The 25,567-nt window shown below is 38.1% G+C and overlaps 1 protein-coding gene across 6 annotated transcripts in view; it reads left to right on the top strand.

The window, feature by feature from the left end:
• RNASEH2B (ribonuclease H2 subunit B) overlaps nucleotides 1–25,567 on the top strand; it is a 74,894-nt gene that overhangs the window by 24,991 nt on the left and 24,336 nt on the right. For 4 of the 6 annotated variants that reach the window (XM_010337896.3, XM_010337898.3, XM_010337899.3 and 1 more), the window contains exons 6-11: nucleotides 5,610–5,674; nucleotides 7,409–7,514; nucleotides 12,866–12,947; nucleotides 14,322–14,364; nucleotides 18,763–18,843; nucleotides 21,287–21,691. In XM_010337896.3, the coding sequence (XP_010336198.1) occupies nucleotides 5,610–5,674; nucleotides 7,409–7,514; nucleotides 12,866–12,947; nucleotides 14,322–14,364; nucleotides 18,763–18,843; nucleotides 21,287–21,403 (494 nt within the window). In that variant the 3' untranslated portion in view covers nucleotides 21,404–21,691. Of the gene's footprint in view, nucleotides 1–5,609; nucleotides 5,675–7,408; nucleotides 7,515–12,865; nucleotides 12,948–14,321; nucleotides 14,365–18,762; nucleotides 18,844–21,286; nucleotides 21,692–25,567 lie in introns of those variants that run through there. The other 2 variants (XM_074387663.1, XM_010337901.3) reach the window with 1 other exon arrangement.

Raw genomic sequence — 25,567 nt, 5'->3', positions numbered from 1 at the left:
AACTTGACTGACACTGTAGCACTTGAAGTGGTAGAACCAGGATTCGAATCCATGTCTGGCAGCAACTCTTTTCCCTTCCTTCTTATAGCTGTGTATGTAACACTTCCAAATGTTCTGTAAGGGTTTTGTTTTGTTTTGTTTTGTTTTGTTTTGTTTTTGGTGAAGTTTCATGTAAAAACAAAAAGTTGACTCTCTTTTTTTTGAGATTGAGTATCACTTTGTTGCCCAGTCTGGAGTTCAGTGGTACAATCTTAGCTCACTGCAACCTCTGCCTCCTGGGCTCAAGTGATCCTCCCACCTCAACCTCTTGAGTAGCTGGGACTACAGGTGGGTGCCACCACGCCCAGCTAATTTTTGTATTTTTAATAGAGACAGTGTTTCATTATGTTGGCCAGGCTGGTCTCAAACTCCTGACTTGGCCAAGGTGCTGGGTTTACAGGCATGAGCCACTGCACCCAGCCAAAAACTTGACTCTTTTAAAATTTATTTTTATATTAAATTTTTTTAGAGACAGAGTCTCACTCTGTCACCCAGGCTGGAATGCAGGGGCATCATCACTGCTCATCGCATCTTTGAACTCCTGGGCTCAAGTGATCCTCTCCCCTCAGCCTTCAGAGTAGCTGGGACGACAGGTGTGTGCCGTGACACCCAACTAACTTTTTTTATCTTTAGCAGAGATGAGGTCTTGCTATGTCACCCAGGCCAATCTCCAGCTTCTGGGCTCAAGCAATCCTCCCACCTCACTTCCCGAACTGCTCGGATTATAGGCATGAGCCACACTATGCCTCACTTTGATTTTTCTTTTTTAATCTCGTATATCCCCTCTTAATGATTTCCCCTTGTGTGGCAAAAGGAGACAGGGAAGGAGACAGAAAAAACTTCCTAGCTTAAGGAAATGTCTATTCTCATCCCTCCAGGGAGCTTCCTAGAGCTTCTAGGCACTGGATGACCCCACAGGACTTCTTCTAGTAATTGTGTTGGGTCCTGGCTATTTATTTGAATTTGGATTATTGTCTATTTATAAATTAGTGTTTGCTTCCATTCTCTGTAATTTACTTCTAGATTTCTACATAAGAAAGATGACTACCAAAGAGTGATCAGTTACTATCCATGATGAGGATTAAAGGTGAAGAAGAAAGCTGATGTTTTTAACTTCCATTCTCTCCACAGGCAGTTGTGCAGATAGAGTAAAGCCTAAAATACTCAAATTCCCCAGCCAGCCTTTTCATATTAAACTCCAGACGCTTCTTAAACATCTATGGCATTTAAGACCTGGTTAAGGCTGCTAGGCCTGTGAGAACCTTCCCCCCTGATGAGTGAACCTAGCCACGGTTGTTTGTACCCTGAATGATGATGGCGGTGACCTTAGCCCTGCCTACTTTATTAGCGAAGGAAATGATGTGTCTCTGTTTGCTAGCTGTGGGGCTCAGAGCAGGGTTCTTGCCAAAGAAGTGCACATTCGGTGGAGAGATGGCACGGGAAAGGACTAATGAAGGGTCACGAACTTTATCTTGAATGTAACACTGTTTCATATTGCCAGCCAAAGCTGCAGTGCACTGTCTGAGGTGATTAACAGGGAGAGCCAGGAAAACTTACCTGATTAAAAAATACCCCAAGTACAATTGCCAAATTTCTTTCCCCAGGAGGCAGAGGAAGAAAGCGATCATAAGAGTTTCTCAGTTATGGAAAACATTGAGAAAGTAGAAGTGAAAATGTGCTTGAGGCAGTTCAACAATACCTCAGGGAAATTCAAGTTTGTGAGCTGATTACCCAATTGCTGAACATGTGACTTAACTGTGGACTCACTTTTATTCCATCTTTATTTTGTCAACCCAGTCTTTCCAGATGTTTGAAACCAGTTTTATGGGCACCAGGCACATAAGGGAAAAACACCTTTCCAGCATATGCATGTGTTATCGAACTCACTAAGTCTCACAAATATTAAATTTAGGACACAAAGGAATGTGCGATGGTATTTTTTATAATTATGGATAGTCCTTGGCCTTCATGAATATTTTAAACCTCCTTGTTTTTCAAAATTTGTAAATTTCAAAATTAAGCAGTAATTTATACACTGGGTCATGGTGTAGCCTTCTGGGCAATAGTAATCATCTTGTCAGGGAGTGTTAACTCAGAAATAAATTTATAATTTAAAAACTTTCTAGGAAGAAACCTCCAGACCCAACTAGCTTCACTAATAAATTCTACTATAAGGAAGAAATGATAGTCAGAGAAATGACATTTGCTCAAACTCTTTCAGAAAATAGATGAGGAAGGAATGTTTCCCAGCTAATTTTATGCCACTAGAATTGCCCCAGTACCAAATCAAAATTATTACTATAAAAACTAGGCTATTATCCCTTATGATTATAGACTGAAAAATTCTTAACAATATTGGAAAATCAAATATCTAAAAATTAAATATATAAAACTCATTCTGACCATTCAATGAGAAAATGTATATAATGTACCTAACACAGACCTGAATAAACATTTGTTTCTTATGTTTTGTTAACAAATCATCCTTTTTATCTTTTTATCATGTTATCTTAGCTAATGTTATATATTTGCTAAGTGACAGGTATTGTGCTATAGGATTTGTGTGGATTGTCACAGTTCATACTCAGAACAGGCCGGTGAGAAAAAGCCTCTCTTTACACTTGGGGAAACAGACTTTGAGAGCGAGGTGGCTTCCCAAAGAGACAGCATGTGCTGGGGTATGCAGGAGCCCTGGTAGCGTGGCTCTATGCTCTCTTCCCATTAGAGAACATTTCCCAGAGGTAGAGGAAAAGCCTCCCCGGGGGGCTTAGAGAGTGGGACACAAAGAAAACAGCAGCAGATGGTAGACATTCTTTCAGAAAATTTGGAGGTAGAGGCAAGAAAGAAGTGAGATGCCAGGTCAGGATAGGATTTTCAGGAGAACCTTGAGCAGTGAGCTTTTTTTGGAATTTTTTTGCCTCAGGCAATGAACATGGCTTCTAAAAGCCATTCAAGAGCATGTATTTATTTAGTAATTTCTGTATGCTCTTGAAATTCCCCTGATTTGTACATAGGGGTGGGACATAGTCTCCGAGGAAATTGAGTTCAGTCTCATTGGCTTTGGTTTACAGTAGGCTGTTTGCCCACGTAATCCTGGCTCCAAAATAGTAGACATTGAACCTTGGAATTCTCACACTCCTGACAATGCTATTTGCACCTATCCCTCTTTTTTGTTACTGTAGTGACATGTCCTGAGGAGATGGCTGCAGATATCCAGCGCCCAATCCATCCTGCCTCATCTTACCCACAGCATTGACAACCATAGGCTGAAACAGGGAGGAAATTCACAGGAACTAAGGCCAGGGACCTCCCAACCCCTCTCTCATACGATTTAATGGACTGCAGAAAATGAGCCCTGAATGGGCAGTTTCCATTTCCCATCACAAGGTGGAAGCGAGAAAGAGCCTCATTCTATATAACTCACAGGTGGTGAATTCCCATCAGGTCCGAGGGTTACTAGTGGTCATAAAGATAAATCTTGCATGGACAGAGGAGGCTGGAGTGGCAGTGCTGCCCTTGCTAGTTACACAGAAAGAAGAAATCCCATGAATGAAAAGAGTTTCAGAGGAAAGCATGGTTTAATGACATGGTATATAAGGTTGGGTGGATTGTGAGGAGAGTAAGTATAATTTATAAAAGGTGAAACTTTTATCTCCATAAAGGGCCAGGTTGAGCCTACCTTAAATCGAAGTCTTCTAAAATAGCTATGATTATGTTGGTAATATGTTAAGAGATATGTCTTTTTTTTTTTTAATGCTCTCCTAATCCCACCAAGCCAGTACTAAGTAGTTAACAAGACTTTTTTCCTGAATATATTTGGTGAACTTCATAGGCATCTGCCTCTAGTTTCAATTTTCTTTATTGGGATTTTCTTTTGATTTTAGGGAAAAAAGTGTTTCATTGAAAACATTGAGGTGAGCTTAAAATGATTCACAATAGTTAAGACCGCTTAGTATGCTACTGTGAACACAAAATATCTGAGACAGGTCTCTGTCAATTTAGAAAGTGTATTTTGCCAAGGTTAAGGACACACCCATGACACAGCCTCAGGAAGTCCTGAGACAGGTGCCCAAGGTGGTTGGGGATACAGTTTGCTTTTATACATTTTAGGGAGGCATGAGACATCAATCAATATGTGTAAGATGTACCTTGGTTTAGAAGGCAGAACAACTCAAAGTGGGAACCTCCACATTAGAAGTAGATAAGAGACAAAAGCTTGCATTCTTTTGAGTCCTTGATCAATCTTCCATTGAATACACAATTTAGTCTGGCTCAGTGAATCTGCATTTTTACATAAACAGTAGGGGAGAGGAAGCAATCAGATATGCATTTGTCTCTCAGGTGGGCCTCAGAGGGTTGACCGAATAGTATGAGAGGCAGGTTTGCCCTAAGCAGTTCCCAGCTTGATGTTTCCCTTCAGCTTAGTGATTTTGGGGTGCTGATGAAGCGGGACATTTTCCCTGACCCCTTTGCGGGCAGGAACTGGAGTGCACAGGCACTGGAACTAGCCAGCTGCTTCAGTGGCAGCAGGGGCAAACTCCACTCACTTGGTCCCACTGCATTCCACCCCTCACAGGAGCAGGAGTATAGGTGAGTGAGTGCAGGAGCTGGGGCGAGGGCTTCTGGGTGCCTCAGTGTGGCCCTGCGGCAGTGTCTAGGGGAGTGCCCATGACCCCTGAAGCCCCAGAAAGAGTGTTATAGTCAGTGCTCTTTTAGATTTGCCATTGGTGAACCTCTTAAGTGTAAATAGCTCAGTAGAGGGTCAGTGCGACAGCCTTTTCCGCCTGCACCTGAGCTCTTGTCCAGTGTCCAGGAGGAATGAGGTCATACAAACAAATCAAAGGGTGATAAATGTGAAGGATTTTATTGCCAATGATAGTGGCTATCAGCAGGAAGGGGAGCTAAAAAGGGGATGGAGCAGAAAGGTGATCTTCCCCCATCCCTGGCTGGACTCCTCTCTGAAGCAGTACCGTCAGGCTGTCCCTCTGAAGTCCAGCTGCTTCTGTCCAGTGTCCAGCCAGAGTCTCCAGCGTCCCACTGCTTATCCTCTTCTGTCTCTCTACTGGCAGAGCATAGGGTTTTTATGGGCTCAGGAAGCGGGGCAGGGTGGGCCATGGGTGGTTTTGGAAAAGGCAACATTCGAGTGGGAAAACAGGAATCCGTGTTCTCACTTTGGGCTGTGGTTCCAGGCTTGAGGGTGGGACCATTGCTGGGGACCAGCCCTTTTCTGCCCAGAATTTCCCTGCCTCCTGTCCCTATCACCAAGATTTGTTTTCCTTTCACACTTGTTTGCTGAGTTTTTAAAATTACCTTTTCTACAGAGTTGTTTGTATAATTTGAAGGTTTTCTTAAATTCTTACTCATTTAATGGTCGATGACTCCTGAGGTAGCCAAACTACTACTGACATTTAAAAAAATGTTTCAAGTATGTTCTCAGATTTATAAATTTTTTCAAGAATATCAACTTATGAAATATTTTTAAATTATTAACTTGTATATGATAAAACTTAGGAGTTTATTTTTTATATCATTGTGCTGAGTCTTTTTTTTTTTCTTTTAATGTAATCCAGAAATAGACAACAAGAAATATTACAAGTACAGCAAAGAGAAGACATTAAAGTGGCTGGAAAAAAAGGTATAGTTCCTCTCTAGTGCCTTGTGGTAAAATAAAAAATTCAGTTCTCTAAGAAATTCTCACAGAAGGCAGTAAGTCTGAATCCGGAGACCATCCTCTAGATTCAGTAAAAAGAGGAAAACTGTATAGAGATACCAAGTATTAGAAGAAGGCTTTGACTTTTTAATCCTCCCTAACTAGTGTATCTCGGGAGTTAACTTTATGTTTTCTTGGGACCTGCATCCTCGTTTCTCCGTGATCCTACTACAGAATGAAATAATGTGTTGCTATTTGTTGGTATAGATCTGAGTCTTCCAACTAAGACGATACCAGGCCTGGCACTTGTTGGCTGCTGTCAGTCCTGCAGGTGTCTCCAAGAGTGATGTCGCTCACACACAACCAGGCAAAGGGGCCCAGGGACACAGCCAGGCAAAGGTGTTCAGGTCTAGAGGAAGTGTGTCCCACTCTCAGGGTCTGGAGGCTGAGGAGGGGTCATCTTATAGGCAAACCCTGTATCTTAGTGATTCTAAGAATCTTGATCTAATGGAAGGACTGGGGCAGTGAGCTTCAAATCAATTTAGTAGGTCACAACTAGTATTTCTTTTGGAATGGAACAGATTGGGATGGGATGGATGGGATGGGATGGGATGGATGGGATGTATTAAAATACAGCAGAAGAAGGGCAAGTATTAAGTATGGCTCTATGAAACATTTATATATGTGTTTAAGTATTGGATTTCTATATATTTCTTACTATGGGTTGGGATTTAAAAAAAAACTTTGAAAGCCACTGCTCTAAGGATAATATGAACTTCAGCATTAAGAATCTCACTAAACCAGATAGAATAATGATAAAGTTTTTACAGTATCAGTGGATACCAGTAGTTATAGTACTGTTTCCTAAGATTCTCTTCCATCTTTTATGTGAAAAATTGTGTTTGTCCACATATTCTCACTCATAAGTGAGAGTTAATGAGAACACATGGACACAGGGAGGGGAACATCACACACTGGGGCCTGTCAAGAGCTGGGGGCAAGCGGAGGGAGAGCATTAGGACAAATATCTAATGCATGCAGGGCTTAAAACCTAGATGACCAGTTGAGGGGTGCAGCAAACCACCATGGCACATGTATACGCATGTAACAAACCTGCACATTGTGCACATGTATCCCAGAACTTGAAGTATAATAAATTTAAAAATAATAAAATTTAAAAAATAAATAAATAAATCATGTTTGTTTGTCATATCATGTTACCAGGCTCATTGGAAGCCTGAGGAGCTGGAAATGAGCCCAGTAGAATAATCAGGCTCCTAATTTGCAAAGTAGTGGCAAGATTTAAGAGTACCATGTTTGATTTCATTTACAGTATAATAGTAGTATTCCTATGGAGCAGAATCTTTGATGTGTACTTTTGCCCTTAGCAAAGGAAAATGGCATGAATAGCAAAGAGGAGTTTATACTTATTGATTGTATATCCTAAGAAGTGGGCAATTTATATTATTCTATTTAGAAAATTGTTACATATAAATTTTGTGTTTAAGGGCTTTACATACGTTAACTAATTTAATCCTCACAGTAGTCCTATGAGGTCGGTGCTATTTTTGTTACCATTTCACAGGTAGAGCTACAGAAAGGTTAAGTAACTAGCCATGTTGCAGAGCCAAGCCCAGCAGCCTGACTCCAGAATCAGAGCTCTCAGATTCCTAAAGTTAAGTTGAAAACACCCTGTTTTCTCCCTTGGTTGCTTCATAGGTTAATCAAACTATGGCAGCATTAAAAACCAACAGTGTAAATGTCAGTACCCGGGTACAGTCAACTGCATTTTTCTCTGGTGACCAAGTTTCCACTGACAAGGAAGGTAAGTAAAACATTTCATCAGAAATGATTTTTGTCTGGAGTAAGTTGCTTATGTGTAAGTGCCTGTCTTAGGATTTACAAATCTTAATGTCACAGAAGCCTCATATTCCTGCCAATGCCTCATACACATTGTGGCAGGTGTGCATCTTATTTCAGAAGCAAAGAATATTTCTACCATAGGTTACTTCTGTCATTCACTGATACTTAAGTTATTTATTCAGCAGATATTTCTTTTACACTGATAGTAACCCTGGCTATCATTTATTGAGGGTGTATTGTGTGCCAGTCCCTTTGCTAAGTTGCCACTATACAAACATGATCTCATCCGACCCTCCCACTAAATTTCATTATGAGCATCTTGAGGCCCTGTCCCAAGACTCACAACTAGTAAATGGCAAAGCTGAGCTTGTCTCTCAAGCCCACGCTTGTAACCTTTTTGTGATACTGTTCCTGTGACCCAGTTGTACTGTTCCAGTGGGCTGCATCTGTTTGCAGTTTATTCTCAAGATGCATGTTTCTTGATACAGGGATGAATATATTTTGATTTTAGGTGAAAATTGATTTACTTTGCAATTTTTCTTTTAGGTTATTTTATAATCTTTTAAAGATACTTTTCCAAGTAGAGTCCTCTTTTTCTTTTTCTTGGAAAAAAAGAAAGAGAGAAAGAAAAAAAAGAATGAAAGGGAGAAAGAAAGAGGAAGAGAAAGAGGGAGAGAGAATGGGAGTCTTGCTTTGTTGCCCAGGCTAGAATGCAGTCTAAAAATAGGTATTGAAAACCTCTTCTATGCCAATAATTGTGTTTAACGATGGAGACAGGAAGGAATAAGGGAGGAAAATATCAAACAAGCTGCCAACCCATATTTCATTTAAACCTGTGAAATGCTATGCAATTACTGAGGAGTGATTTACTTCCAATTGTGTCGTCACTTTTAGAGTAGGTGTGATGTGGTACTGAGAAGAATGTATGTTTTGTGGATTTGGGGTGGAGAGTTCTGTAAATGTTTATTAAGTTTACTTGTTCCAGGTCTGAGTTCAAATCCTGGATATCCTTGTTAATTTTCTGTCTCATTATCTGTCTAATATTGACAATGGGGTGTTAAAGTCTCCCACTATTATTGTGTGGGAGTTTAAGTCTCTTTATAAGTCATTAAGAACTTGCCTTATGTATCTGGGTGCTCGTGTATTGGGTGCTTATATATTTAGGATCATTAGCTCTTCTTGTTGCATTGATCCTTTTACCATTATGTAAAAGGATCTTTGCCTCTTTTGATCTTTGTTGCTTTAAAGTCTATTTTATCAGAGGTGAGAATTGCAACTCCTGCTTTTTATTTTTATTTTTTTGTTCTCCATTTGGTTGGTAAATCTTCCTCCATCCATTTGTTTTGAGTCTTTGTGTATCCTTGCATGTGAGATGGGTCTGGATGCAACATACCAATGGGTTTTGGCTTTTTATCCAATTTGCCTGTCTATGTCTTTTGATTGGGGCATTTAGTTGATTTAAATTTAGGATTAATATTAATATATGTGAGTTTAATAGTGCCATTTGATGCTAGCTGGCTGTTTTGCCCATTAGTTGATGTAGATTCTTCATTATGTTGATGCTCTTTATTGTTTGGTGTATTTTTGGAAAGGCTGATACTGGTTGTTTCTTTCTATGTGTAGTGCTTCTTTCAGAAGCTCTTGTAAAGCAGGCCTGGTGGTGATAAAATCTCTGAGTACTTGCTTGTTCACAAAAGATGTTATTTTTCCTTCACATATGAAGCTTAGTTTGGCTGGATATGAAATTCTGGGTTGAAAGTTCTTTTCTTTAAGGATGTTAAATATTGGCCCCCACTCTCTTCTGGCATGTAGGGTTTCTGCTGAGAGATCTGCTGTGAGTCTGATAGGCTTCCCTTTGTGGGTAACCTGACCTTTCTTACTGGCTGCCCTTAGCATTTTCTCCTTCATTTCGACCCTGGTGAATCTGACAATTATGTGCCTTGGGGGTTGCTCTACTTGAGGAATATCTTTGTGGTGTTCTCTGTATTGCCCGGAGTTGAATGTTATCCTGCCTTGCTAGGTTGGGAAAGTTTTCCTGAATAATATTCTGAAGAATATTTTTCAGCTTGGATTCATTCTCTTCATCACATTCAGGTACACCTATCAAACATAGATTAGGTCTTTTCACATAGTCCCATATTTCTTGAAGGCTTTGCTCATTCCTTTTTACCCTTTTTTCTCTAATCTTGTCTTCTCATTTTATTTCATTGAGTTGGTCTTTGACCTCTGATATCCTTTCTTCTGCTTGGTCAATTCGACTTAAAACTTGTGCGTACTTCACGAAGTTCTCATATTGTGTTTTTCAGCTCCATTAATTCACTTATATTCCTCTCTAAATTATCTATTCTCAGCATTTCATCAAACGTTTTTTTCAAGGTTCTTAGTTTCTTTGCATTGGGTTAGAATATGTTCTTTTAGCTCACAGAAGTTTCTTCTTATCCACCTTCTGAAGCCTGATTCTGACAATTCATCACACTCATTCTCTATCAGTCCTTGTTCCCTTGCTGATGAGGAGCTGTGATCCCCTGAAGGAGAGGCATTCTGATTTCGGGTGTTTTCAGCCTTTTTGCGCTAGTTTCTTCCCATCTTTATGGATTTATCCACCTGTCGTCTTTGTAATTGCTGACTTTCAGATTGGGTCTCTGAGTGGATGTCCAGCTTGTTGGTGATGATGTTATTTCTGTTTCTTTGTTTTCCTTCGGCAGACATCTCTCCCCCACAGAGCTGGACCTTCCCGGGTTCAGCTGTGTTTGCTGTGAAACTCTCAACCATCAGCGTTTCCAATTGCTGTTTTTTTTGTGAGGGTGGGACCAACCAAGCCTGATCACCTGTCTCCCTGCCTCGGAACCCCGTTTTCTTCTTTTCCTAATTGAACGGTCGATTCTCTCCCAGGTGCCCGAGTCACCTGCCGAAAAGGCACCAGGAGCCGGGCGCGGTGGCTCAAGCCTGTAATCCCAGCACTTTGGGGGGCCGAGGCGGGTGGATCACAAGGTCGAGAGATTGAGACCATCCTGGTCAACATGGTGAAACCCCGTCTCAACTAAAAATACAAAAAAAACTAGCTGGGCGTGGTGGCGCGTGCCTGTAATCCCAGCTACTTAGGAGGCTAAGGCAGGAGAATTGCCTGAATCCAGGAGGCAGAGATTGCAGTGAGCCGAGATCGCGCCATTGCACTCCAGCCTGGGTAACAAGAGCGAAACTCCGTCTCAAAAAAAAGAAAAAAAGAAAATGCACCAGGATCTATGCAATTCAATTTCCTGTGTGGCGACAGTGCTGGTTTAAACAGCGGCACTGAGATTCGTGGCGCTTTTCTGCCCGGGAATCTCCTGGTCTGGCTCCCCGCTTCAGTCCCCTTTTCAATCAGCTGAATGGGCGACTCTGCCTTCCTGGAGCTCCAAACATCAAGTAAAAGGGCATCCAGTCCCACATACTCCGCACTGAGAACCGCCGCGCCGGGACACCGGCAAAACAGCCACGCCAGCCAAAAGAGTCGCGCTGGTGACCCGTGGGGCTCTTCTGCTGGGAATCTCCTGATCCATGGGCAACAAAAATTCATCTGGATGTCTGGCATGCACTCACTCTCTGTGCCTTCACTGGGAGCTGCAATCCTGAGGGGCTGCTAGTTGGCCATCTTGGATCTCTCTCGAGCCCTCTTATTTTTATATGTATAGTTGAATAAGAACAGCTATATAATGCAGTTAACATTTTCAAATGAGAGAGAAATTATTCTGACCTTAAACTCCAATTCATTGTTCCCTTGTTTAGGGTGTGCAGCTCTGAAACATATGGCTTTAGTCATTAAATAAATAAAAACTAAAATAGTGGCCTGTTGGTGATTGATAGTAATAATTCAGGCAATCTGATTTGCAGGAATCTACCTTGCATATGTAGGTAGTTGGCTACAGCCATTCTGGGAGTGGTGGACAACACCTTTGCCATACTGAGTTACCAGCTGTCAGTGTCTTTAATTGGCTTTAACCATAGAAGATGAGGGATTGAGATAGATGATGAATGGATAGATAGGTGGGTAGATAGAGGCATGCAGATTCTGAGCTTAGCTGTATTGCCCTTTAGTGTCCCAGCCATAAAGTAAGCTTTTTGGCTTACTTTATGTAAATTTACATTACTTACTTAAAATGTATTTTACATTATTGGTTTGGTACCAGAAGAAGCAAATGAATTACATGTTGACTTTCTTAAAATAGTTTTCTTTGTCTAGTCATGACTCATTGGATGATGACTATCCCAGAACCATGAGCAATTTTAAGAAGGGCTAGATGATAACTTTCACTTCCACTTTGACAATGAAAATCTCTTACCGATGACTTTTTGACATCAGGTGGTCACCAGACGGCAGTCATTTTCTATGTAATACTGAGGCAAATTGTCACCTTGACTTGAAGACAGAGGAGAATGGAAAAAAAGGAAGTGAATGAATATCCCAGCAGCAAACCTGGGGTCTGCTTTTAGTGGTTTATATCCCCACGTGGTTATCGCATCTTATGATTAAGTTTGATGATCTACTTGTATTCTACATAAAATGCTGAATTCAGGAACAGAGTTCTGAACAGATTTTGTTGTCTTCTTAGGCCACTGTATTTCTAATTGCTGCCAGAAGTACATTTTAGTACTGAGAATACGGATGCTTTAGAATTAGTTGTTGAAGTTTTTTTTTTTTTCTCCCAAGTGTTTTATTAGTTTAAGAGTGTGTGTGTGTGTGTGTGTGTGTGTGTGTGTGTGTATATATATATATATATATATAGAGAGAGAGAGAGAGAGAGAGAGAGAGAACTACATATATGTAGTTCAGGGTTTTTATAAAGCAAATACCTAGTAGTAGAGACTTATGATATCATATTTCTCTTAAATGAGTATACTCATTACTATTGAATAATTAGATTTATTCTTTATTAAAGCAGGCCTAGAGAAGATTACTCTTTTAAAAAAAAAAAAGACATGACTATTTCATATTGTTACAGCTGATTTTTAAACTTTATTTGTATTCATTGGTTTCAACTAAGAAAGCACCCTGAATTTTTTGTTTTTACTGTCATTTAATGAGCATCTACTGTATTACACTTGTATTATCTTATCTTTGTTATCATCCCATGTCATATCCAGCATATCTTCCCACTAATCTGACAAATAGATATTACTATCCCCATTTTACAAATGAAAAAACTGAGGCTAGAGCTTAAGTGCATTCACTTTATCCAGAAAGGGTCAGAATATGAACCCAGCTCAATTTGACTCTGAAACCACCATCATTACTATTTGTTTTTTAACTTTCACTCCTTCTTCTGTTTCTTACAGAGGATTACATTCGTTATGCCCATGGTCTGATATCTGATTACATCCCTAGAGAATTAAGTGATGACTTATCTAAATACTTAAAGTAAGTATTCATTATCTTCAGTCATAATGAAGTACCTTTTTGCTTCTTGGTTTCCCCAGCAGTGGGGTTTCCTTATGGCTTATCATATCACTGTTTCTGATGCAAGATTATTCTTAAGCTATGTCAAATACTTTGTGATTTGGAGGTGATTTTTAATGGATGATTGAAAGAACTGATTTGGTGGATACAGGTTGCCAGAACTAGTGAATGTCAGAGTTGGAATTATAGCTTAGTCTGATTTTAGAGGATACACTATGTTAAAATTTTATCCTCAGTTAACTAATTTGGTTCTTTGTGATCATTTTAAGAGGAAGAAAGGAGGGATGGAAAGATTGGATGGAATATAATTTTTTTTTAATTTACAAAATATTTTGTATCTTTTTCACTATTATTACTAGATGTTCACTTAAGTGACTTTATTATGCCCAAAACTTGTAAGTCAAAGTAATATGCAACAGAACCTGTGTCTTTGAGGGGCAGAATAAGGGTTTTAAGAATGATTTAATGTATGTTCTTTTCTTTATACAGAGCTTATATATTTGGACTTTAAGTTGAAAAGAAAGTGTTTATTTTCTAGGTTTTTGCAAGATTGTTACTTAATTTTGTTGTTAAGATTTTATGTGTGTGATGATTTAATAGCTTTTCCTGATCCTTATAAATCCTTTTTATCCTCTGAGTCATGGAGATAAAATGACTTTTTAATGGATATAGTTGCTGGTTTTAGCAAATTCCAGAGGTCCTACTTTAAAAAACAGTGATTGGAAACTGGTTTCTATAATAGTTAAAGTGTGTTGAAAGCTTGCTCCAAATTGATAATCATATCCTTCTGCTTAATATTTCCCTGGATTTCTATGCTGCTTGTCTTGTTAGAGACCTCATGTCTTTGTACTCTGTTATTTGTATAGATTCCTTTCTTCCCACTAACATTTTAAAGTTTTGGTTAAAGAGTTTAGAAGAAAGGTATGTCAATAAAACTGCTTTCTAAAAGTTGAAACTTATATGACTTTTCGTAAACAATTAAAATAATTTTCATCTTTAAACATGTGCTGGCATCTTCATTTATGTAGAAAAAATACTCCAACACCCAAACACAAATTTTCTGAGGCTAAAGAAAAGCAACTCTGTTTCAACAGACGGGTTCTAATTTTATTTTTTTGTTCAGACAACTCCAAAGCAAGGGATTACGTAGCGAAATTAAGACTCATTTATTGAGAAAACTTTCATTCTTTACACTGAGGTGATTGAACAGGAAGATACATGGAGGCAAAGCTATAAGTTGCAAAGTAGGACTTACTAAGTCGTAAGTTAGCCTGTCTTTCTGTTTGTTTGTCTATGAAAAACCATGACCTTAATTCTTAGTTTTAACTTCCTTAGGCTTCCAGAACCTTCAGCCTCATTGCCAAATCCTCCATCAAAGGTAAGAAGCTGTGACTAAGATATCTTTGGGGGACTTAGAATAAAGATTGTACTGGGCTCTCCATCACTATTTTTTATTTTCATCGATTCCACCTGAATGGTAAATAAAGTACCAGGAAAACCCAAGAAGAGTTGGTTTTAGCAAGGTACCCCTGTAAAAATATCAAAGGTGTATGTATAGTTAAAATTAAATATTCCTGAATTAAATTAGTTAGATCACAATTAAATTTAGTAATCACTAAGCATACTCTACATATAACTAAAACGCATTTTGCCAAATGTAATTGTCACTGGCACAAAGGTGGACAGAGAATGATTTCCATAACACAAAGAATCCTTTGAGCAAGGATGATAACTTTCTTTCTGAATTTGAAATGATTGATGAATTTATGTGTAAGCTTTCTCTGTTAGTGGAAATCTTTTCCTCATTCATTCTCAGGCTGCTACCCACAGCTCTTCTGTAGCTGGTGTGTTTATCTCCTAGATCCAGAGAATAGAGAAGCCAATCATAAACCACACCTGACTGCCAACTGCAGCATTCCTTCAGCCCAGGCCAGATCTCAGATGAGTAAACACTGCTCCAAGACAGAGAAATAAACATGTGCACCAGCTTGTCAGTGAGGTCATTTCTTAGTCGGCAAAGTAACGGATGCCTCGAGAATGTAAAATGGACATATTGCGGATGTTAAAAACTTTCCTTTTCCTTTGCACTCATTCCTTGGCCCTCAAGGTGGCCAACATGCTCAGAATTTTTATATCATTCCCTGTGATGGTGCCAAAAACACTGATTAATTTTAGAAAAGGACAGAAAATTGGAAGTACAGCAGTGTTAGTTTGGAGCCATGTTCAGCAGGTTTTCAAAGAAAGTGCATTTTTCACTCTCTTGGAGAATAGCACTGAGCAGAAGTCAGTTGCTGGGAGATCTCAGAAGGACTGTTCTAGGCCAGACCCGTGCTTCTTTCATTCCAGTAGTTAATCTCTGACAGTAGCTCTAGAGGACCTACAGAGGCATAGTTGTCTTGCTGAAACTAAGAGGGTAGGTTCTCTGAGATTGTTTAATTAAGAAACAGATTTCCTCCCACCACCCCGCCCCCGGCGCCAATATCTGTCTTCCTTAGTAACTTAGAGATCATTCACGAGTTGATCTAAACCTATTCTTGAAAGCTTTAGCCTTGAGTACATTTTGGAGTAATGCGTTTCGTAAGTTTATTCTCCTCTGCTCCTGATTTCTGTTTTCTTATTTTAATTTTCAGAATTTAAGTTGTTTGTGACTTCATCGTTTATGATTTAGATCAGGGATCAGCAAACCTTTTCTTCTAAAGCCGGATAATAAATATTTTAGGTTCCATGAAGCAGATGGACTCTGTTGCAACTACTCAACTCTGCTGTTGTATTGTGAAAACAGCCACAGATAATACATAAACGAGCGAGCATGGCTGTGTTCCAGTAAAACTTCATTTATAAAAGCAGGCAGCCAGCTGGATTTGGCCCCTGGGCCATCATTTGCCAAGCCCTGATTTTGATTTTGGCGTCTTTCTCTTTCTAAACTCCAGCTTTGTCTCCTATAGTATTTGAGTTGCCTTTCGAGGTCTTCTACTTTGTGTCTTTCTGGGGTTCTCATGTACACATTCCAGATGATACTGGATGATGTACCATCATTTAAACAAGTGTAGCACATATCTTCTGCTAGCTTTCCTGTCTGTATCCAGGATTTGATTGATTTTTACAGTAATATAGTTGATTGTTTCCAGGAAATAATTCCAGTAGCCATTAAGCATCTTTGTATCTATGTTGTAATCGATAGTGTGGAGCCTGTCATCCTTAATAGGTTTTATATTATTTTCCTTTACTATCATATGTCTGCCTTTGTTGAAACTCAGCTTCCAACCCTCACCCGCTCCAGTCTTTTCAATTTGTCACTGTCAGCCAGCAGAGCTGAATGCAACCAGTGGGTTTGGAGATGTTCCTGAGTTCCTTCTTGCAAATCATTTATAAGACCTTTACTTAATATTTTCTGTGGTACTCTGCAGTTTGTTCTCTTTCCAGAACTGTGTTCGTTTAGTCATAACCTTTGTTACTGTCTTTCCGAGCCACTCTTCTGCTGAAACAATTTCCCAAATCCATGGCGATTCGGTCTTTCAAATAACAAAAATTTTTAGCAAATGCTGCAGTCGTCTTTTTTCCCAATATATTCAACAGTACACTGGGAATAACATAAAAACTGTTGTTTTATGCAGAGGCTACCACAATCTTTTTTTTAAAACACTTATAACTGTTATCTTGTTTGGTTGTGAGCTATTAAAACATCTGAACAAGTCATTTCTATTATTAAACATTTTGTGTCCACACAGAAGTACCTTTCATCTTAAATTCTTGTCATGAATACTTTTTATTTGAATTATCAGTGAAAAGTAAACCTCACCAGTCAGTGGCACATACTTGTAGTCTTAGCTACTCAGGAGGCTGAAGCAGAAGGTCTCTTAAGCCTAGGAGTTCATGGCTATAGTATGTGATGGTTGCGACTATGAATAGCCACTGCACTCCAGCCTGGGCAACACAGTGAAAACCTGTCTCTAAAGAAAAAAAGGGAATAATGTGTAAGTGTTTATAATGACATCTTCACTGCTCTAATGTTGCCGAAAATGAAGTTATCAGATGAACCTGTGTTAGGAACATTTTGCCGCAGAGAAGGAACACGGCATCCTCATAACTTGTTTTGAAAATGTTTTGGCCTTCAGCCTTATTAGCTGTGAGTTCCATTCTCTTAGCTGAAGATACCTTTCTGGTAAAAAAATATATATCAGCTAAACACCCTTTGCTGTCTTAATTTAAATAGAAACATGTATTTTTTTCTTTTCTTTTTTTGAGACAGAGTCTCGCTGTGTCATCTAGGCTGGAGTACAGTAGCTCAATCTCAGCTCACAGCAGCCTCTGCTTCTCAGATTCAAGCAATTCTCGTGCCTTAGTCTCCTGAGTAGCTAGGACTATAGGTACATGCCACCATGCGCAGCTAATTTTTGTACTTTTATTAGAGATGGGGTTTCACCATGTTGGCCAGGCAGGTCTCGAACTCCTGGTCTCGGGTAATCTCCCCTCCTCGGCCTTCCAAAGTGCTGGGATTACAGTTGTGAGTCACTGCACCAAGCCAAAACACATATTCTTAACAAAGTTGCAAGTATACATTCACTTGGTGTTGATAGCTGGTTTATTTGTGATGGACTAGTCTTTTTCTTTCAATGATTCATTTGCGAGAGGTTGCTGTGTGGCTAAGAGAAGGTTTTCCTACAGTATGTGGAGGGTTAGCCTCTGTTTTTTACGGTAAACAATTTCAAGATATGGTATCCTCTTGGGTTATAGGATAAAACACCATGGGCTTTGGAATATTTCAGCACCAACTCTGCCAATGCTTTGTTTAGCAAAAGCAGGGGCATGAAGAATGCAGTTAGGAACAAATCTATTTCCTAGGATGGATCCATGTTGAGCCTTGTCAACCTGGTATCTCCACAAACAGCCTGAATATTATAAAAACCTGGATTGTGATCACCATGCAGTCAGTTCTCATGTTCAACAGCAAGACTTGCTTGCCCTGCCATTGTACCTTTTACATAATAAGCATGGTGTGGTTTCTTCTGTATTGTGATCATTAAGGCCAAAGTCTAGTCCTTGACAAGATTCTCACATTCACTGGTGTAAAATGTTCATGTGAAAGAAGAAAATGTTCAGTAAAGATCTGAGGTAGTTGCATTGAGCCTCCTGGAAAGAACACTGTATCAAAATGGAAATCTTGGCCCAAGTCCTCTACGTGGTGGCCTTAAGCTATTCACTTAGCCTCTCTGTGCTTCCCTCTCTTGCTGGCTGCTTGCTTATGCAAGTTTGTTCTTGCATGGATAAAGTAAGATAATTGAATTGAAAGGAGGGAAGGAGATGAAGCTGTACAAAGATGATGATAATAGCATAATGTTGTCCCTTCATTAAGTGGACAATAAACTGACCCAGGAGGTAAATGAAATAGGGGTTCTGGCTGGACACCTAGCCCCACTTGGAGACTATTCTCATTTTGACTTCTGTGTCTCGCATGCACCTCGTAATTAGCAATCCCCTCATGCCTACCATACCTGGTACCTACAAAGCCTGTGTTTGCTAGACCAGCTAAGAGGCCATGTACTTATCCAATCATATCTACCATCACCAAGGCTGCTGCTTAGAAGTGATGTGTGGGTGTGGCTTGATTCCCTTGAAGTTTGGCAAAATATAAAGGAGCCTGTAAAAAGTAAGCCCTTTGCTGGGTCTGCTGTTCGCCTCTGTGGAGGTCTAAATTCTATGTGTTGGGTTTTTTTTAATGGATCGATGTTAGTGTCAAGGTGACATTTGACACCACTTCACTGCTCTAATGTTGCAGAAAATAAAGTTATCAGATGAGCCTGTAGAAGCAAAAGAAGATTACACTAAGTTTAATGCTAAAGATTTGAAGACTGAAAAGGTATGTGGGTTCAGGTGTAGCGACGAACCGTTCATACCCAGCGGATGATATGCATGAATACATGGGGAACAGTTAGTTGCACGCCTCATTGTGATGACAGTTTTGACCAGGAAGAACTATTAACTTGCATTTCTGTGACTTAATAATTATTCCAGAATTGTGTATGGCAGTGAAAGTGTTAAGCAACTGAGACTTTTTATGAGTCAAAAAAAAACAATATACTACTTACCGAGAGTGTGCCTACATTTTTCTATGTATTCATAGAGTGGGAGGGCAGGAAAGGAGGGAGGAAGCTCCACAGGTAATTTTTTGTCAACCCTGCTGCCCAGAAGTACAAATTATGATGATTATAAAAATTATTAATAATTTCACCATTCAGCATTCACCTTGGCAAATGGCATTTTGGTAGCATTCTGTACTGAGTTTTATACCTGCATTATAAATACGTAAGTGATCTTTGACTTTGGCATTATAATACTCAGTTCTGCCCTTTTTATTTAGCATTAAATTGTGAAAATGTTCACATATCATTAAATATTCTTTGAAAAATTATTCGTGGTTTTATGATATTCAGTCATGGGTGTCAGTTTCACCAGATGGAACATAATTTAATCATGTCCCTATGTTTGGACATATAGGTTACTTCCGATTTTTCTGTATTTTGTTTTATTAAAGTAATAGACATTCTTATTTACAGTCTTCATCTCTCATGATTTCATTAGACACAATTTTGAACTCAGAGTAAGAGTTTTGAGAACATGAACTCTTTCATAATTGAAATTATAAAGTGCTTTTCAAAAATGTAGAAATTTGTGCTCCCAAACATGATCTCCAGTGAGTTTTTATCTTGCATTTTTGATGGCATTGAGTATTATTTTTATTCTTGAACATTTTTGCCTGTCAGTTAGGCTAGAAAGGTTGTTTTTCCAAATGCCTATGGCCCATTTGCATTTTTGCAAATTGTTGGTTCATGTCCCTTGCCTGTTTTGATGTTGAGATAGTAATGTTTCACGGCTCCAGTGGTGCAATCCGTTAGCACGCGGTACTTATAAGACAGTGCACCTGTGAAATAGTAGTGTTTCTCTGTTGCTTTGTATGAGCTCTTTCTAAATTAAGGCTATTAACACTTTTCATGAAATGCAGGCTACAAACTTGTTTTAACCTTTTCATTTGATTTTTTAACAGTGTTAAATTTTTCTGAGGATTAAGTACAGAAATTGTTTTTCTTTATGATTTTTCCATTGTTTTTATGCTTAGAAAGGCCTTGCCCATCTCAAGATAAGTTAACTTTCACTTTGATTTTGACAATACTGACTCCCCTCACAGTTTAATGTTTTTTAGAACTGTTATTCTTCAATCACTATGTAATTTATTTGAGCATATGATATTAGGGATAGTTCAATTTAAGGTCTGCCCAAATAGCTAGTTATCTCGATGCTGTGTCAACAGGGATACTGTGAGTTTCTCTGAGAGAAGTCTTTGTGCCCTGCCCTTCTGTGGGAGTACCACTTACGTATCTACTTGGGCACAACAGAGGATTGAACCAGGATGTCTTAAATGCACGAGATAAGTCTGAAACAGACTATCACTTTGCACCATCAGTCAAAAAGAAGCCTACTAAATTATAAGTGACAGAATGTGAAAAGCGGAATTGTGGGAATCATATACAGTGCCTCTAAAAAATACTTTGGCAATGACTTTGTCTTACAGTTCCCAGGGAGACAGATGATTTTTTGTTTTTTTGATTCCCATCATTTATGCTTCTTCTGAACAAGTTGTGATACAACTGCATCAGAGTTAAATCAGCTGCTGTTTACCTTCTCCAATTGCTTTTTATAGGACATAGAAGAAAAAAAAATTCAGTGACCAGAGAGAGATAGAAATATAAAGGGCAGAGTTATTCGGAGTCAGCTTTTTGGAAAGTATTTCTTTGTTGGAGGAAAAATTAGGCAGTTATCCTGCTGGTCTGGGATGCTTTGCAACACAGGTCATCTTTTGACTATCATGGGGTTGTCCTTGGTTTCCCATGGAGCAAATGAATAAAATCAGATGGTAAATTGGTGTGAATTATTCATCATGTGGTAATACAAGGCTGTAATTCGTACCTCTGACAATTGCAGCCTGTGTCAGTTCCATTGTTTGTGCTGTTGCACTTAATGCACCCCCCAGAATTATCCACCCCCTCCCCAGTGTAAACCATTGGTTAGAACATTCTGCTGCTTAGAAGGCGGCAGTTTTGTCTTCTGCCCCTTTTAACATATTCTGTCTCTTAGGTCTGAATTCTGAATAGAAATCAGAACTTTTTACTTCCTTATGAAGCATGTTAGTGGGGGATGCTTACCTTCTTTAATGAACCGTGAGACATGCAGTCTTCTTTGATTTGCATGTGTGATTAATAAATGTTAAATTCATAACAATTTTTCTCTCTTATTTTCATTAACAGAAAAATAGCAAAATGACTGCAGCTCAGAAGGCTTTGGCTAAAGTTGACAAGAGTGGAATGAAAAGTATTGATACCTTTTTTGGTGTAAAGAATAAAAAAAAAATTGGAAAGGTTTGAAACTTCGAAAATAAAATCTAGCCAAAATCTTTGCATGTTACATATTTCATTTTTGTCCTTCCTGACCCTTAATCACCTTTGATGGAGGGAAGGAAGAGGCCGATTTCATGTTCTCGTAAACATTTCTTTGCATTTGGTTTTTGTGTTCCTGAATAAGATATGGGAAGGTAATTGTGTAACTTCACGGCTGTGGCCTTTTGGAGTCTCATCTGATGTAATGAAAAGTAATCACGTGAAGAGAATTAACATCTAGCATCATGATTTCCTCAATAAACTGACCTGTGACAACCTTAGAGTGTCTGTTTTTTTAATGCAACTTTGCACCCAGTAGATGTAATAATAATATTTTCAATATACTGAGAGAAACAGGATTACAAAACTGTCAGGTAAATTATTCGTTTTAAAAAGGGTTTAGTTTTTGGTAATTCTTTTTCCAGTGGTGTTTTTCTGTCTTTATGAGTACATGTTGTTTGTAGAGAATAGAGAAAATAATAAAATAAGAATTTCAGTCTCCCATTTCTTCATTACCCGGAGTTAATATATTTTCTTATAATAATAATTTTTACAAAGGAATTATAGTGACTTTATAACCGTTTTTTTCAACTTTTATTTTAGACTCAGGGTACATATGCAGGTTTATTACAGAGCGATACTGTGTGATGTTGAGATTTGGGATGTGATTGAACCTGTCGCGGAGGTAGTGAGCATAGTACCCAATAGGTAGTTTTTCAAGCCTTGCTCCCCTCCCGCTCTCCCTCCTCTAGAAGTCCCGAGTGTCTATTGTTGCCATCTTTATGTCCATTTGGACCCAATGTTAAGCTCTTACTTATAAATGAGAACATGTGGTATTTGGTTTTCTGGTTTTTTTTGCATTAATTCCCTCAGGATAATGGCCTCCAGCTGCATCCATGTTGCTGCAAAGGGCATGATTTCATTCTCTTTTATGGCTGTGTAGTATTCCATGGTGTATATATACCATGTTTTCTTCATCCCTTCCACCGTTGATGGGCTCCTAGGTTGATCCCGCATCTTTGCTATTGTAAGGAGTGCTGTGATGAACATACAGGTGCATGTATCTTTTTGGTAGAATCATTTTCCTTTGTATGCATAGCCGATAGTGGCCAATAGTGAGTCGATTGGTAGTTCTGTTTTGAGTTCTTTGAGAAATCTCCAAACTGCTTTTCACAGCGCTGTACTAATTTACATTCTCACCAACAGTGTGTTTAAGTGTTCCCTTTTCTCTGCAGCCCTGCCAACATCAGCTGTTATTTTTTTACTTTTAAATAGTAACTGCTCTGACTGGTGGAAGATGGTATACCTCATTGTGGTTTTCATTTGCATTGCTCTGATGATTAGTGATGATGGGCATTTTAAAAATATGTTTGTGGTCACGTGTATGTCTTGTTTTGAGAAGTGTCTGTTTATGTCTTTTGCCTACTTTTTAATGGTGTTATTTGTATTTTACTTACTGATTTGTGTAAGTTCCGTATAGATTCTTGATGTTAGTCCTTTGTCAGATGCATAGTTTCTCTCATTCCGTAGGTTGTCTGTTTCCTCTGTTGATCATTTCTTTTGCTATGCAGAAACTCCTTAGTATCATTAGGCCCCCACTTGTCAATTTTTATTTTTGTTGCAATTGCTTTTGAGCACTTAATCATAAATTCTTCGCCAAGGCTGATGTTGAGAACAGTATTTCCTGGGTTTTCTTCTAGGATTTTTATAGCTTGAGGTCTTACAGTTAAGTCTTTAATTTGTCTTGAGTTAATTTTTTGTATATGGTGATGGGTAGGAGTCCAGTTTTATTCCTCTGCATATGGCTGGTCAGTTCTCCCAGCACCAGTTATTGAACAGGGAGTCTTTGCCCCATTGCTTATTTTTGTTGACTTTGCTGAAGGTCAGATAGCTATAGGTGTGTGGCTTTATTTCTGGGGGGTTCTCTTTCTCTTCCTTTGGCTTATGTGTCTGTTTTTGTATCAGTACTGTATTGTCTTGATTGCTGTAGCCTTGTGTTGTAGTTTACAGTTGGATAATGTGATGATTCTGGCTTTGTTCCTTTTGCTTAGGATTGCTTTGGTTATCCAAGCTCTTTTTGGGTTCCATATTAATTTTAGAATAGTTATTTTCTAATTGCGTGAAAAAAATCACCTTAGTTACCTTTTTATAAACATCATTTTGTGACTGTTTTCCCAGACTACTAACTGTCCTTCAAAAATATGCTTTTTTAAATGACAATATAATATTTGATTATTTGGATATTGGATTATTTAATAACCATGATCCCTGTTTGGACATTTGAATTACCTACAAATGTTCACTGTTTGAAGAATCAGATTTTAAGTAAATATTTGTCCCCATCTTTTATTATTTCCTTATAATGGATCTTTGGATGTGGGCTTATTGGATTTTCAAATATGTATTTATGGGAATATATTTCATATAAGAACGTATAGACTTTTACACTCTAACAAACAATGGGTGTGAAATCTTAATGCCACCTTGCTACCATTGGTTGTTATCTTTGGAAATAAGTGGAAAAAAGATATTTTATTGTGATTTTAGTTTGTATTTCCCTGGTTAGTAATGATTTTGAACCTTTTTTCATACTTACTAATCAATTGTCATAGAGAATTGTCTGTTTATATTTTTTGTTAAGTTATTAGGGTACCAATTTCTTTAATTGACTAAAAGTATTCCATAACTTAAGGACATTAATTTTATCTGCTGTGTTTGTTGTAAATTTCTTTTCTTGGTTTATACTTTGCCTTTAATTTTGCTTATGATTTTGACATGCAGGTGTTTTTAGTTTTTATTTAGACATATATAGATAAACTTTTCCTTCTCGTAGATACTCTACTTAGATGTTTCTTTTTACAGGAAATTTAACTAGACACTTTAATTTTCTTCCAATTTTTTAATAGTTATATTTTTGGTTTATATTTAATTACTTAAATCATCTAGAGAATGTATAATTATGTTGAAATATGCTGTGAGGTAAAGCTGTAATTTATTTTCTCACCAGTTTAGTTTTTCATTTAATCTGTAGGATTATTTTGTCAAGTCCTAAGAGTAAGTTTCAGTGGCATTTTTATTGAGATTTTGTTAGATGCATAACTTACTTTGGGAAAACAAACATTTTTACAAACTTAAATATTCTTATTTGGGAATATAGTATATCTTGTTATTAACTCAAATCCTAAGCATACCTTTCACCAATATTTGGTTCTTCATCTTCAGTAGGTTCTAGATCTTTGTAGGAATATGTCTAGATATTTTCATTGTTATTAGTGAAGTCTGTTTTTTCCAGCTAGGTCTACCAACTGGTCATTTTGTGGTAAAGATTTACATTTTTATTTATTTATCTTTTAAATAACCAGTTTACTAAACTATTAATGGAAAATTTTTCCACTTTATTTATTTTGGGTTTCAGTACGTAATAAAGTACATAATTTAGTTTTTTAAAATTGTTACACCTCTTTTAATAGTTACACCTCTTTTATATCTTTTATATTATATTACATAGGCTAGAGTATCCAGAACAGTGTTAAAGAGTAATGATGGTCGTCTTTGTCTAATTGGTGATTTTATTGATGTGCTTTACCATTAATTCTGACCCTAGTTGTTGCTAATATGATAAAGAATATTCATCCTTTTATACTTAGTTTCCTTAGGTTTAAATTAGTAATTGGTGTTGGTTGGTATCAGATATCTTTTCAACATCTGTTGAGGTGTCTCTAAAGTTTTTACCACTATCAAACTGTACCTGAGTGTCTGTAATAAACCCTCCCTGGCAGTAGATAAAGAGTCAGTAGCATAGTGGATGGATCCTGTCTGTCTTGGCTTTTGTAAAATACAGTTTTCCATTACTTTCTATGCCTTTATTAAGGAATTTTGCAGGCATATTCATAAGCAATGCTGCTGTTTGGCTTTAGTGTTAGAATTAGGCTGCTTTCCATGTTTTCCAATGTTCTGGAAGGATTAATTTTACATTATGATGTTCTATTCCTGGAAAAATTTTAAGAATATTAGAGGTAAAGCTATCTAGCACAGGAGCCTTTTTGTTGTTGTTATAGTTTTCTTTAATCTGCAAGAATTTCTCATCCGCTCTTTGTCTTACTTGACATTTTTGAGGAGTACAGGGTAGATATTTGCTGAAATATTCCTCAT

This window comes from Saimiri boliviensis, chromosome 16 (assembly GCF_048565385.1).
Source record: "Saimiri boliviensis isolate mSaiBol1 chromosome 16, mSaiBol1.pri, whole genome shotgun sequence".
Taxonomy (NCBI): domain Eukaryota; kingdom Metazoa; phylum Chordata; class Mammalia; order Primates; family Cebidae; genus Saimiri; species Saimiri boliviensis.
This window is presented reverse-complemented; position numbering and strand designations above follow the sequence as displayed.